Here is a 16,295-nt window from a genome sequence, read left to right as displayed (position 1 = left end):
TGTGTCATCTTTGAGATGTGCAAAGAAAATGCTGTTGATTTGTATGGTGGTGAAGTAGAGACAATGGCTCATGTACTCAAAGTTACTATAGGTTTCTTCTAACTCAATATTGTAGAGCACAAAATCACTGCCCATAGAGAAAAGTCTTAATTTCTCTGAGATGGATCTATCTGTATTAAAAGGGATCACTGGTTTTTGAAGTCGAGGACTAAGGGTAAAGACTAAATTCTGCCAGTTATTACTGGTGTGATCTTGGACAAATTATATCATTTGTCTGAACTTAAGTTTGCTTATCGTGGCACTATTACCACCACTTCTTTCCTCAAGGCCCTGGTGTAGCTAGCTTGGGATCCAGATTGAGCCCAGGGGCCCCAGGAATCCAGATTGAGCCCAGGGACACTTTCCAGACCACTGATTCTGCTTCTCACTTATCCCCACAGGTATCCTATATGAGAACAACCCCTGAGGAAATGTTAACTGTCCCCCTTACCACTTATACTTATTATTGACCACCTATCCTTGACTGGCAAGTAAGCCAAAGAGGCAAGTATTATTTTTTTATTTCCACAAGAACATAGTATACTCTAGTAACTCCAAATACATACAACTGTTTTAGAAGTTCAGCAGCTTAATGGATGGAATTCTCTCCTATGTTGGCTGGAAGGAATCAGATTAGAAGCAAGTCCTTTGCTCTGGGGGGTCACTACCAATCTTTAGTGCTTTTTGGTAGACTCAAGTCATAGCCACTAATAACCTGGAAAAGAAAGTTCTTGCCAACAAAGTCCTTGTTTCTATCAAATGGCTTAAGATTGTTGACATATAAGGTTTTTTTTTAATTAGTGAAATGATATTAAAGAAGATGCATAAGAATTTGTTTGCCCCTGAACCCTAAGGATCACTGGGCCTTTCCAATCTGGCTCACAGATGAAACCACAATATATGTTGTCCTTCTCTATTAGAATTTGAGCTTCTTGAAGTAAGAGACTGTCATATATTTACACCTCTAGGGCTAGTATAGTGCTTTAAATATAGTTAGCATTTAATAAGTGTCTTTTAATTAATTAATTAATTCATGAGGGGGTGCTGGTGTCTGGTACTTATTAAGCAATTAAGAAATATTAATTTATTGTATTCTCTCATCTCTCAAGTCTCTCTGTAGAACTTTTAACTGTTTAATCCATCCTCTTTTGAGATTTTCCAATTAGGGCACATGGCCTGTTCTTGATTCATAATTAAAAGTAATCAGAGAACTTATGCCTTGCTGCAAAATTTGAACTTTTTATCAAAATGTTTTCCAAGTATTTTTTGAATCAGAGGAAATTTTTCTAGAATTTTTTTTATACAGAGTTAGTGGACCTAATTAGATTAGATGATTCATTGAAAACTAATGTTTATAGTGATTAATCTTCTGAAGTGGTCACATGAATTAGATCTGAACTATTTGAAGTTATGATTATGTAAAATATGGTAATTGGTACCAGTTCAATAGAAATAGGCAGTGCAAATTTGAGTAATGTGACCCTTTCAGGATGGGTTCTTTATAAGATCTACAAAATCTCCACTCTGATCCTAGCAGCTAGCAAGGCATCAAAACTATATTTCTACATTAGGTATTATGTAGATTCTAATTTAAAATGACTTTAATAAATCCTTTTTTTTTATTATCTTCCTTCTTTTCCTAATAATCAAGCAAGAAAACACATTTAGAAAAAAAAAACAGAACTCAGAACCTCGGTTTGTACAGTATCCTTTTAGAATGTGGTTAGTTAGGCCAACATTAAAACTATTTATTCTTTGCTAGATGAAGTAAAAGCCTTACAGAATTATGAGTAGCCAATCTACCTCTATTGCTGACTCACAGTGAGCAGCCTCTTGCCCTTGGGCTCTCTTCCTCTTTGTGTCATAATTTTTCCATATTTGAAAGAGGAATAGCAGTCCCTTACTTCCTTATATCTCAGAGTGGGTAGGAGGATGAGCTTACTCATCCATGGCTGGGGGAATTGAAAACAATCTCCAAATCCAGTTACCATGCAGTAGAATTTTTGAATGGAATAAAAACACCAGCTGGTGTTGTTGGATTTTACTCTTTAGTCACCTGATAATTGGAAAATCTTGCAAGATTCTTTACTGGTCCTGATCCATGAAGTAAGTGCTTGAAGCACAAAGATGATAAGGTCGGGTTTGGACTTTATGCCTCATTAATCTTTTTGAAAGCCAAATTGGGCATTCTGTCTTGCCACCCAAATTGTATGCAGACCATCTTGGAATAGTAGGAATGTCAACTGTCAGCTTATTGGGCCTCTGACCTGTAAAAGGAATTTGCTTAGTAATTTCTCTGTTAGATGGTCATCAAGTTTCTGTTGTATGCTACAAGTGACAAGGAGCTCATTTCCTCAAGAATTAGGTAATTACTTTTTGGCGGCTCCTTCAATTATGAGAAAATTATTTCTAGCCAAAATCTGGCCCTATAAATTTCTACTTCTGGTACTAGTTTTGTTCTCTGGAACAACTTTTTCTAATCCTTTTTCCAGATGACAATCCTTCAAGCTATTTGAAGATAACCACAGACCTAATCAATTTTCTCTTCTTCATGTTAAGCTTTCACAGTTCTTTTAACTGTTTCATTTATGACATGTTTTAGAGTTTTGTTATCCTGATGTTTCTACTAGGTTTAAGCTCTGTTTTTACAATGTCCCTTTTAAAAAATGTTGACCTTGGCACAGTGCTCAAGTTATAATCGAACCAGTGCAGAGCACATTGAGGCTATTACTTACTCTGTAAATAATAGTTCTTTTAATTCAGCCCAAGATTAGATATATACGGGGTGTTCCCAAAACCTTAGTTTTGAGGAAGAAGGGAATAAGAATTTCTATAATGCTTACTTTGTGCCAGGCACTGTATTAAATGCTTCAGAAATATAATTTCATTTGATTATCACAACTACTATCAGAGATAGATGCTGTTATTATCCCCATTTATAAATGAAGAAACTAAGGCAAACATAAATTTGGTGGTTTGCCCAGGATCACACAGCTAGTAAATTTCTGAGGCTTGATTTTTTTTTCTTTCCATATTTAATTTTAAATTAAGGCTTTGGGGACATCCTGTATTTTGTTTGAAAGGCATGTTTCATTGTTGATTGATGTGGAACTTTCTCACTTTTGGGTAGCACTTTGTTCTTTACTAGAGATATTTGATGCTATGGAAAAAGGTTTTAGAGTTAGGAGAGATGATTTTGAGGTTATTGTGAGGAAAATGTTTTTTTAATTCCATTTGTTTTTGTACCAATTATCTTTGGAAATTCCCTGCCATTCTTGTTCTCTCCTCATTTAACTCACTTTTGTAATATAGAAGAATAACATCAGTAGAGCGACTCTATAATTGTATATACAACATTCTGCCCTAGTGTTCCTCTGCTATTCTGCTGTCAGAGGGAAGGTATGTTTTATTTCTTATTCTTTGGGGTATTTCCTGATTACTGATTTTTTTTTACTTACTTAGAATTTAATTTACCTAAGTTGCTTCTAAAATTTAAAGCAACAAAGAGAGCATTACTAGACTTCAATTTTTATTATAAAATAGATCAGATAATAGAAGTAATCAATAACCTTAGTCCAGTATATATTAACTCAAAAACATATATTCTAAGGTTTACATTCCCTCTTTGACAAGAAATGCTGGAAAAACAGGCAAGAAGTTTGTCAGATATTATGATTAGACAATTATCTTGCATAATATGCCACAAGAAGCTTAGAATAGATATACAATCAGAATATAAAAGGTCACACCATAAAAATAAATCAGAAAAGAATTAGTTCATAACTATGACTAAGGAGATAATGCTTTGCCAAACAAAAACTAGATAATATTGATTATAAAGAATAACATAGATAGTAGAAAAAGCTTAAAAAAACCCAAAACCTTCTGCATTGCTAATATTATCATCTTCATTTTGCAGTTTAGCTAGCTAAAGTAGATAGAGGTCAAATGACTTACTTTAGTCACTTAGCTGGTAAAATATCTGAGGTCACATTTGAACTCAGTTTGAAACTTCCTCTAGGACAATATATTGTATGCGTAGTCAGCTATGGTTTCTGGTTTGGATGTTTTTGCTTAGTTGTTTTTCTTTGTTACAAAGGACAGCTTAAAAAATAATGGGAAATGCCCCATGCTCTAAAAATACACAGGGGACGTCAGTTCAGGTGGGATGAGGGGATTTGTCTAATGAGAGTGAAGTGGCTATACAGGAAACTCATCAATATAGATTTGAAAACACACACACACGCACATACACATATATACACACACACACATACACACACACACACACACACACACACACACATATGGAATCAAGGACAAAATTAGTAGTGTGTGAATGTCCAGACATGGCATTGGGGCTAGAATGCTAAAGCTCCAAATGAATAGAGGCTGTCAATGGAAGGCAAGGACAATAACAACAACAATCAAAAGTATTTAAATTTTTTTTTCATATAGTTAAATTGGGAAAACAAATCAAAGAAATATGAGACTGCCTTAAGGTCTTGCCAGGTAGATGGGCTAATGATTGTCACCAGAAAATAGGCAAAGTCTCTCAGCTACTACTTTATGTTTTTTTTATGTTTTTCTGTGATTTCTGTGATCTTTGAAATGGAAAGAACAGAATGAAAATGACTAATGGGGAGTTGATCCACAAGAAAAATAGAGAGATAGTAAGAGACCAAGCAGATGTACTTGATGAGTTTAAATCAGGAGACCCAGATTGATGATATCATAGGATCTTGAAGTACTGGGAGCTAGTATTGCTCAACTATTGTCATGCTTTTTGAAAGATTCTGGAGTACTGGCAAAGTAGAGGTGAAAGACAATTGACCCCATAAAAAAAAAGAAATAAAATACAGTCTGTAAGCTGTAGATCAGTTAATCTTTCTTTTCTCAATAGTGTTTTTTTCCACATACCTAGAAAGATAGTTTTCAACATTCATTTCTGTAAAATTTTGTTTTCTAAATTTTTTCTCCCTTTCTCCATCCCCAAAACAGCAAATAATATATAGTTAAACATGTAGAATCATTCTAAATATGTTTTCATATTTGCCATATTATGAAAGAAAAATCAAAACAAAAGGAAAAAAAGAAAGTAAACAAACAAAAAAAGGTGAAAATACTATGCTTCAATCCACATTTAGTTTCCATAATTCTCTCTCTGGATGTGGATGACATTTTCCATCCCAAGTCTATTGGAATTGTCTTGGATCTTCACCTTGCTGAGAAGAGTTAAGTTAGTCATGATTCCATAATCTTGCTGTTGCTGTGTACAGTGTTCTCTCTGTTTTGCTCACTTCACTCAGCATCAGTTCATGTAAGTCTCTCTAGGCCTCTCTGAAATCAGCCTGCTCATCATTTCTTATAGAACAATAATATTTCATTACATTCATGTATCACAACTTATTCAACCATTCCCCAACTGATGGGCATCCACTTAATTTCCGGTTCCTTGCTACTACATAAAGGGCTGTTACAAACATTTTTGCACATGTGAGTCCCTTTCCCTTTTTTATGATCTCTTTGGGATATAAGCCCAGTAGTGACACTGCTGGATTAAAGGGTATGCACAGTTTTATAGTCCTTTGGTTCTAGTTCCAATTACTCTGCAGAATGGCTGGATCATTTCACAACTCCACCAACAATACATTAGTTTCCCAGTTTTCTCATATCCCCTCCAAAATTTATATTTTCTTGTCATCTTAGCTGATTTGAGAGGCATGAAGTAGTCAGGTCAGTTAATTTAATTCAAATGACAGAATTCTAGAATGTATTATTAGAAGTGTGGTCAGTGAATATCTAGAAGAGGTTATCATTACAAAGAGTTTGTTAGATTTCATCAAGACTAGTTCATGTTATTCTAAGCTTGTTTTCATTTTTCATAGTATTACTAAAATGATAGATCAAAGGGATACTGTAAAAAGAGTTTATCTAGAATTTAGCAAATCATTTGATACAGTATTCTTATAGGAAAGATGGAGAATGCGGGTTTGATGTTTACATGTTTTGAGAGATTTAGAACTGATTGAATTGCCACCACTTAATACCCCTGAGGCAGCCTGTTCCTATTTTAGACTGATATATTTGTCCCATTATATTTAATATTATATTTAGTTCATCATTTTAGTCTGTCAATACTGTATTGGACACTGCTATTGTCATATAATATATTTTTCTATTCCATATAACTTTTGCCATCTGTAAATTTGAAAAAGATGTCAATAATATTTTTATTCAAATAATAGGAATCATAGAGGATATAAGGCTGGAAGCAGTTTTAGAAATAATCTAGTCTAATTGTCTTATTTTCCATATGTGGAAATTGAGGCTCATAATAGTAAAATAATTTTTCAAGGTCATATAAATGATAATTAGCAGAGCTGGCATTTGAATCCAGATACATTGATTATGGATGCCATTTGTTTCAATTTCCCCTACCCCCCAAGACTAACTTTCCAGCCTCATTGGATACTACTCCCCTTTCTGTACTCTTGGCTATGAATTAGCCAAACTAGCCTTCTCTAGGTTCTTCATACAGTATATTCCTTTTCCCACACTTGTGACCTTGAATTGCTTCCTGTAATATAGTTGTGTCCCACCTCTACCTCCTAGAATCCCTTTCTTCCTTCAGCATATGGTTCATGCAACATTTTCTTCAATGAACACTTTTTGGAGTCCTCCAGCTTCTGGGGCTCTCCAACTCACATTATTTTGGACTTGATTATTTTGAATTGATATGTGTTTATCCTCATATATTTTTTCTATATATTCTTTTGCTTGGTGTTGTCTTCCTTTAGATTATAAGATCCCAAAGAATGAGGATCATTTCTTACTTTGTATTCATATACTCTGCATACAGTAAGCATATAATTCATACTTGTTGGTTGATTGACTGATGAGAGCATATGGTATGCCAGTGGCATTTTCCTGAACTACCAGACTAAGAAACCTAACCAAAAGGAATCATCTTAGTCTGTTTTTCAGTAGTGTCTGACTGTGATCCAATATATATATTTTGGCAAAGGTAATGGACTATTTTGCCATTTCCCTCTCAGCTTTTTTTTTTTTAATAGATGAGGAACTGAGGCAAACAGGATTGAATTGCTTGTGCAGGGTCACACAGCTAATAATTTCTTGAGGCTGGATTTGGACTCAGGAAGATGTCTTTTTGATTCCAAGCCCCCAGCTATCTTTCATATTAGTCTAGCTTGACTTATTTCTTATGTGGCTCCTTGATCATTCATCCTTTTCTTATTAAGTGCTCATAAGACATCTATTTGATAATTGATCTTTACAAATATTGACAAGACTCACTGATCTATAGTTTGCAAAATCCCTCTTCCTTCCATTTTTTGAAAATTGTGTAGTAAGAAATGAAGAAATAGATGATTTCAAAGAGACATGGGAAAAACAGATGAAGAAATGAACTGAGCAAATAAGAACTAAGAACAAATTACAAAATAACAATACTGTAAGACAACTCTGAAAGTTGTAGGAACTATGATCAATGTGTTTGGGAAAAAAAGACCTACCCAATTTGATCACTCATAGAAAGCAGAATTATTTTTTAGAATCTCAAGAAGCAGACCCATCCTGGTCTGTGAGCCAGATTCACTGGTAGGAGAGAGCCACTCCCTTGAAAATGTTCACAGCTTTTATACATTTCAGACAAAGAATCTACAAAATCCCACCCTCTATATGTTGTGAGTGGTCACATAAACCTTTATTCCCCTATTTGGTCAGTGTAATGCAGTAGGCAAGGTGATATACAGCTTTGGCTACATAAGCCCTTCTTTGGGAAATGGAATGCAGTCTAGGCCTTATCTAAAATCACGTGACTGGCCTATGAGGCTTGATCTACTTTTAGCTAACAGTCTCTAATCAATATGTGCTTAATCAGTAAGTTCTTCATCTTTCCACACAAATGCAATCACTATTCCTGATTCCAGAGCATTAGAGAGGAAGCATGCTAGATATTCTTGACAGAGAGATGTGGGTTCTGGAAATGAGATATGTGTATATATAATAAAACTAATGAGAGAATTTGTTTTGCTTTGCTGTGCATATCTTTTACAAGGAATGTGTTTCCCCCCAATGGAGTGGGAGAGAGAATACAAACTGTTAATTAAAAAAAAAAAAAAAAACTTTGATTAAAGGAAATAAAAACTTTAATTGAAAAAAAAAAGACTATTCCTCAGTTGATAAATGGTCAAAGGATATGAACAGATTATTTTCGGGTAAGGAAATTAAAATCATCTATAGTCACATGAAAAAAATGTGACTAGAATTACTATTGATTAGAGAAATGAAAATTAAAACAACTCTGAAGTACCACCTTACACCTATCAGATTGGCTAAGATGACAGAAAAAGATGGTAAATATTGGAGAGCATATGGGAAAACTGGTACTAGTGCGCTGTTGGCAAAATGATTAATCATTCTAGAGAGCAATTTGGAATGTACCCAAAGGACTATAAAACCATGTACCCTTTGATCCAATAGTGTTATTACTGGGTTTGTATCCCAAAGAAAAACAAGGCAAAGGACCCACATGTGCAAGAATGTTCATATTAGCTCTTTCTGTTAGGGCAAAGAGTTGGAAAATGAGTGGATGCCCATCAATTGGGGAATGGTTAAATAAGTTATAGTATATGAAATGGGATATTATTGTTCTATAAAAATGATAAATAGGTTAATTGTGGAAAACCTGGAAAGAGTTACATAAACTGATGTTGAATGAATCAAGTGGAAGCAGCAAAACATTGCATATAGCAACAGCAAGATTTTGTGATGATCAACTATGACAGACTTGGTTCTTTTCAGCAATTTAGTTATCCAAGGCAATTCCAAAATCTTTGGAAGGAAAATGTAATTCACATCCAGAGAGAGAAATGTGGAAAGTAAATGCAGATCAAAGCAAACTATTTTCACCTTATTTTCTTCTATTTTTTTACGTTTTTTTTTTTTTTTTGTTTTGATTTTCTTCTTTAACATGACTCATATGGAAAAATGTAAAAATAAATATACATCTGTAATTTAAAAAGTTTTAAAAATAGAAAAAAGGCCACTATTATTGCATTTTCCTATTTCTAGTCTTTCAGTATCTCTTCAGGACTACTATCTAGCAGCAAAATCATAAGTAGAGATTCTGATACTTGGGGACAATTAGTTGAGGCGGGGAGGAGACTAAGGAATGTCTGATACATGATCCAGATTGACCAGAGACAGGATTTGATGGATATTGTGGTCACCACTGGACGCTGGGACTGGGCAGTCTGACACCAAGTAGAGAAGTGGAATCAGTTAGATGATTTGGCACTTATTGTAGATGGCAGAGTGTGGGTAGAAGTATACCTTCTCCATGCTAGTTTTAGTTCTTTGCATCAGTGATTACCAAGAACAGTTCAGAGATCAAGTTTTCAAGTTCTTTTTAACATCCTGTAAATGAGATTAATTGGGGACATAAATTCATTTAAAACAGTCTGTTGCTCTTTTACTATCTTCTCACCTAGATTAGCTTTCAGTTTCTTCTTAATCTTGTTTATTCTGCCCTACAGTTTTAAGATCATTCTCCTTGATAGAAAAGATAAAACAAAGTAAGAATTGTAGTTGTTTTCTCTGTTATGTCCCCAAGAAGTGAATTAATCCTTTTTTATCTTGTTCTTCTTAATGCAAAAATGTTCTTCAAATGCAAATATGCAAAATTCAGCTTGACAAGCATTTATTACTCGCCTATATGTATATATATACCTATCTATAAAATATTGACTATATTTGTTTATTTACATACATATTTGTGTTCATATGTATGTAAATAAACAAATATAGTCAATTGAGATAGATCACTGACAACTGTACAAAACAGAATAATAACCACCATAATAATATTATTATAATAATAACTAATCATTTTATATATGTTATCTCATTTAGAGAGCTTCACAAAGGAGATGGCACCTGCCTGAGCCTTGAAAAGAAATGAGGGATACTGAGATTCAGAGCACAAGTGATGGCTTATGCAAAGGTTTTGTATGTGGGATATGGAGTGTTGACATCAAGAAATCACTAATGTTCAAGTCTGACTAGAATATCAAGTGAATAAGAGAAAGTAATATGAAATGAATGATGGAATATGTTGAAACCAGATTGTGGCGGGCTTTCATTGCCCAGTAAAGGGGTTTTTATTTTATCCTAATTATCCTTGTTAAATCACTTTTCAGCCATGGCCTTATTTGAGGTTTTCTTGGCAAAGATACTGGGGTGCTTTGCCATTTCCTTCTCCTGTTCACTTTAAAGATAAGGAAGCTGAAGTAAACAGGGTTAAGTGGGTTATATTCATATAGGTAGTAAGTGTCTAAGATCAGATTTGAACCCAGGAAGATGTTTTGATTCCAGGTTGGCATTCTATCCTCTGTGTCCCCTAGCCGGACGAACCATGATCAATCCGAAAACGATTCCAGAGGATCAGAGATGAGGTATACTATGTAGCTCTTGAAGAGAAGCAATAGATTTTGGATTGAGACATATATTCTTAAGTGAGACTAAAGAGGGAGTTTGTTTTGCTTTGCTATGCATATCTCTTACAAGGAATGTGTACTAAAGGTTTTTGATCACAGACATGGTCAAACGTGTTTTTGGAACACTACTTTGGCAACTATGAGGAAAATGAATTGAAGAAAAGAGAGACTTGAGGCTAGGACAATAATCAAAGGGTTGTTTCAATAGTTCAAGTAAAAATTAATATTGGACATAAGCCAGTATGGTGGTTATATGATGTGAGAAATGGGGATAGTTATAAGATATTATTAGGATAAAAAATGTCAGTTCTTAGTTGTGTGTGTGTGTGTGCGCGCGTGTGTGCTTAATAAGCTTCAAATAATGCTGACCTTTAGCTTTCCTTAATCTATTTTTACTTGTCCATACCATTTTGGTATTTATCTTTGATTGTCCCTGTTTCCCTTCATATTTTATAGATTTGCTTTTAAGTTCTGGGCCCTGTGAAGCTACTAGAAATTCCTTTAAATGCTTCCCCTTTTCTTTTGCGCTGATATCTTTTGTTACTGTAGTACTAGTAATTCCTTTCTGAGTCTCCCATCCATTATTTTTAAATCAGCTTTGATTTTTGGTGCCTTAACTTGTGGGATCATATTTATTATTTTTCTAAATTTTTTGAAAGATAAGTTGTGAAGAGGTAAAATGAGATAGGGGATAGACACAATGTACGGAGCAGACCAATGGTTTCATTCATCTAGGGGTCTTCAAACTTTTTAAATAGGGGGCCAGTTCACTGTCCCTCAGACTGTTGGACAGCTGGACTATAGTTAAAAACAAAAACTTTGTTTTGTGGGCCTTTAAATAAAGAAACCTCATATCCCTGGGTGAGGGAGATAAACTTCCTCAGCTGCCACATTTGGCCCTCGTGCCATAGTTTGAGGACCCCTGAGGGAATTCCTAGGTGAGGGAATTTCTTTACCAATATAGCTTGACACCTTCTCTTCAATGAATAGATTTAAAGAGGTCCCCAGGGCCCTGGTTTTGAACTTAGGTCTTCCTGGCTCCAAAGACAGCTTTTTATCTGCTATACCATGCTGCTTTTTATAAGGTGAAATGTATGAAAAAGTCTTTATACCTATAAAATCATAGCTATATGAATGGATGCTATTACTCATTCATAAGCACATCAATTCATTTCAAAGACTTGTCAACACAGTTTTATAAACTATTTATGACTGCCACTCATAGCATTTTCCATTTCACTTTTTCAGAAGTGAAAATTATCTTCTTAGCTACAGCATCTGTTTAGCCTTTTAATTTCTAAGTTACTTCTTATTTAAAGGCGTAATAAGGTAGCTTTTATTAGTGTCCAAGACTATAATCCTTGATACTCTTTTTTATGTCATAAGTTGCTGAATCAGAAGAGGGGTTGAAACATTTGTTCATAAGATCTCGTTGGGATGTCTGCCCAGGCAAAGTACAGCATGAACATCTGTCTGCATCGTTTTCTTCCTTAGCTAATAATTCTCTTAAAACTACCTTGTATTAGGTATATATAAATATATACATATGTAAATGCATATGTAATGCTATATTTATGTATAATTATATATATGTTGTCTCATATTATTATAACTACCTTATGTTATTTATATAAAAATATATGCATATGTAAATTCATGTGTTATAAGTATATATATTATAACTACCTTATGTTATTTATATATAAACATATGTATATGTAAATGCATGTGTGTTATAAGTATATGTATATATGTTATCTTAATTATTATAATCACCTTATATTATTTATATGTTAATATAAGCAAATGTATATATAGGTATATGTATATATGTTGTCTCCTCCAATAGAATGTAAGCTTTTTGGGGGGCATGGGCTATTTCCTTACTCTTGATTTCTTTATTAAAATATGCCAACAAATGGAATCTTTTTCAGTTTTCTGACTCTATGAAGGACATCCTGAATTTTATTTTTTGGGGGAGTCAGTGTGTAATTTCTTCTACAGCTACAAAAGCAGGTGTCGTAATTGGTTTTTTAAAACAAATTCTTTACGGAGAAGCTAATTTAAGTATAGACATATTGACAAAATTTCCGAGTTTACAAAGTCAATTGATGGCAGAGCTGTTACAGGGGTCAGTTCACATCTATTCAATCAGACTGTTCTGGCCTTCATGTTGTCAGTCGCTCTTCTACTCTAAACTATCTTTTCTTTTTTTGCTAAACTCATCACTCTTATGCAAAGAGTTGAATACATCATTTCTCTGCTCAAAATCCTTGTTACTTTTTATTGATTACTCAAATTCATAGGCCTGGGATTTTGATATCCCAGGATATGTATCCACTTTATCTTTCCAATGTTATCTCTTAACAATTCCTCTCCATGTATTTTATATCCCATGCAAATTGGACCAGTTCCCATCTCTTCTATATGCCCTTTGCATTCCTTCTTCTGTGTTTTGTCCACATTCTTTCCAATATCAGAATGTTGCTATTTTTTTCTGTAGAAATCCTACCTATTCTTTATTCCTACCTATCAGTTCAAATGCAAACTGATGTAGTGGAAAAAAGATTAGTATGGACTCAGAGGACTTGGATTTAAATCCTTTATCTGTCATTTGCTACCTCTCAGAATCTCAGGATCCTCATTTTTAAAATGAAAGGGCTGGACTTTCTTAAGTCCTTTCTAGCTCTAAAATTCTATGATCTAAAATGCTATCTCCTTCATGAATTTTTTTCCTGGTACTCCTAGGTTTGAAATGTCCTTGTGTACCTCAGAACTCTTAAAGTACTTCTTTTATGTATTTTTCAAACTTTAATTTGCATTGTGTATCATAAATCTCTACTACTCTACACGCCTTATGAGGTTAAAAACTGTGTTACTAAACTTTAGATCTCCTGAAGTGTTCAATACAGTGTCCTGCACATAAGAGGTATTTAATAAAAATGATTAGATGAAAATTTATTTCAATATCTTTCTTGAAACATATCATCAGCATGGTGCCTTCTTTAAATAGGAACCAAAAGGAGTTTTGCTTTATGCTTTCTTTATGGTTTAATCATTACATATCACCTGAGGTGCATAAAGTATTCAAGAAGGATTAACAGCTCTGGCGTGAGGGCTTGCTGAGCCCTTTTCAGCACTGCTCACCCATCTTTGGTGTCTACCTGGCACTCATCTCTTACCTGTGGCTCCAAGAAGATGTAGCTCCTGCAATGATTACAACCCGGTAAAACCATCTCAGCAAAAGGGCTAAACATGGTTGAGGATAAGCAACAGGCCTCATACCTGGTGGTAAATTGGTGATTAACCCAAGCCTGTGAAGACTTTCCCCAGAAAAATAGGTAGATGGGAATAATTTATTCCTACAATCAGAAAGGCCTGAAGCAGGAATTGTAGAGTAATTAGAGCTTGGTCTGATCTCAAAGATGCCAAAGTCATCCACTGCATCCCAGGCCATCGCCAGTCATCTTGGCTTTTGTTTTGTCACTGGGCTTCGGTGACTCTGGAAGACCGAGAGGCTGATGACTTTGTGTAACTTTGACTCAGTTGAATCCAGTTCACCCGTGAGTCAAGACATCATTCTGCAACGTTCTTGGGCCTCTTCGAAATCAAGGGGCAAACAACACTGTATATTACCTGCTCAGATTTTTACCATATCATGCAAAATTTAGGTCCAAATGTCAGATTTTAATTTATATTTTCAGAGAAAGTACATACACTAAACACAAAGAGAAAAAGATAGTGCAAAAGACAACTTCTAACATGTAATGGATGTCACTTTCCTAGCTCCCCAGGATATCCTCTACAATGCTAAATTGCAGTATAAGGGCTAACTTGCATTGGTAGAATTTTTAATCTCACAATAACACCGAGAAATAGGAATTATAGATAATCGTGCCCATTTTATGGGAATGAGAAAACCAGAACTCAGGGAAGCTAAGTGATTTGCCTGTGTCTTTATAGCAACTAAGTACCTGAGGTATAATGAGAAATCAGATCTATTTGACTTCATACACAACATTTGAACTTCTGGGCTACATTGTTTCTTATATTGGGGACTATTTTGAATGGTATTTTGGTCAAACAAGCACTGGACATAATCAGAGGATCTGAGTTCAAGTCTTTAACTCTAACCACTCATGTAAATTTGGGCAAGTCACTTTAATCTCCTTGATCTCAAGTTTCCTCCTCTGTAACATGGTTTTTAGAATGTTCTGCCTCCCTCACAGGATTGTTGTGAGTCCAATATGAAATGATGTTTATAAAATTCTACAAGTTTTTGTGACTTATTATATTGTACAAAAAAAAGTATATTCTATACTAAGAATTTTTTTTTTATATTCTTGGAGTAGCCATCATGTTTTAGTTCTGCATTAATACTACTCTGGGACTTTCATGTCTGAGTTTTCTCTTCTGGGCCTTTTACAACTTATTCTTCTCAATTCAAACAATTTCCTGGCAAAACACTTAGGGAGAAGTGCCAATCCCAGAACCACATCTAAAGAATAGTAAGACTGTCTACTAGTTGACAAGAATGCCATATTCCCCTAGGGTAATGAAAGACAGACATGAGTGATGGAAGAGACAATTTATTTTAGAATTAGAAACTTCCTTAGGAGAAAATTTCCAATGACTGTTCTGGAGTTTAGGAAAAATGACTGCACAATAAGTTATTTCAGAACCAACAATCTTCTTTCTGGTTCGAAGTCTTGAGTTGGTCATTTTTGGTTTATTTTAGAGTTAGAAACTCCTTTAGGAGAACATTTCCAATAATTTATTCTGGAGTTTGGTAAAAATGAAAGCACAATAAATTATTTCAGAACCAACAACCTTCTTTCTGGTTCTAGGTCTTGTGTTGGCCATTTTTGGTTTTCAGTGGTGGTAAGGACAAATTTTTGGTGCTTGCTTAGTGCATTTGTGTATATACATCTTTTACCTTCTATGCTGCCAGGACAGTGAATAAATTGCAGCCCTGCATTATGACAGTATCAGAGTTTCCTAACAGGATGGCATGATTTTAAACAAGTTCTAAACAAGAGAGAAATATTTCAAAGGAATGGAAAATTTCGGGAAATGCTGACATATTTCAAAACTTCAATGGAGTGTGATGGCAAGTTAAAGATTTCTCTTCCCGGTATACATCATGGCTCTCTCTTGTCCCCCTCTTATTCCTGTTCTCCCTCTTTTTCCTTATTTTCTCTGGCCTGATCTGATGATTTCCTATTAAGAAAATCAGGAAATTAAGAGAGAACTAAGAATTAATCAAAACAATCCTAATAACACTATTCTACAGGTCAGGAGATCTGAACTCCTGTCACTTTGATTCTCTGTGCATCAATTGCTTCATTTATTAGATAGAACAATTAGGTGAATTAACTTATGATGTTTTTTCCCCAGCATTGAAATTCTAAAATTCCAGGTAAAGCCTAATTATATGTTAGGGAGAAAAATTAATTCTTCCTGAAACATTTTTATACTTTTAAATATATTAAATGTAATATTCTGATTTGTCATGATGTCTAGAATAATAATAATAATAATAATAATGTAGTTTTGCATTGCATTTTACAATTTAAAAAGCACTTTCATAGAATTCTTATTCTTATATTATTACAATTGGAGTTGGTTCCCTTGCTCTATTCATGCATGATCTCAAATAAAAATGATCAAGTTGTATATGAATATAATTAAATACTATTGAAATCATGAAGGGTATGTTCTCAGGAAAGCCTGAGA

At 34.3% G+C, this 16,295-nt stretch overlaps 1 protein-coding gene across 1 annotated transcript in view; it reads right to left on the bottom strand.

Moving 5' to 3' along the window:
* Positions 1-14,016, bottom strand: part of ZC3H12C (zinc finger CCCH-type containing 12C) — a 152,951-nt gene extending 138,935 nt beyond the window's left edge. The window contains exon 1 of the mRNA XM_031961405.1: positions 13,742-14,016. Within this exon, the coding sequence (XP_031817265.1) occupies positions 13,742-14,016 (275 nt within the window). The remainder of the gene's footprint in view (positions 1-13,741) is intronic.
* Between the last annotated feature and the right edge of the window lie 2,279 nt (positions 14,017-16,295).

This window comes from Sarcophilus harrisii, chromosome 3 (assembly GCF_902635505.1).
Source record: "Sarcophilus harrisii chromosome 3, mSarHar1.11, whole genome shotgun sequence".
Taxonomy (NCBI): Eukaryota; Metazoa; Chordata; class Mammalia; order Dasyuromorphia; family Dasyuridae; genus Sarcophilus; species Sarcophilus harrisii.
Note: the sequence above shows the minus strand (reverse complement) of the source record. Positions and strands in the feature narration are given on the sequence as shown.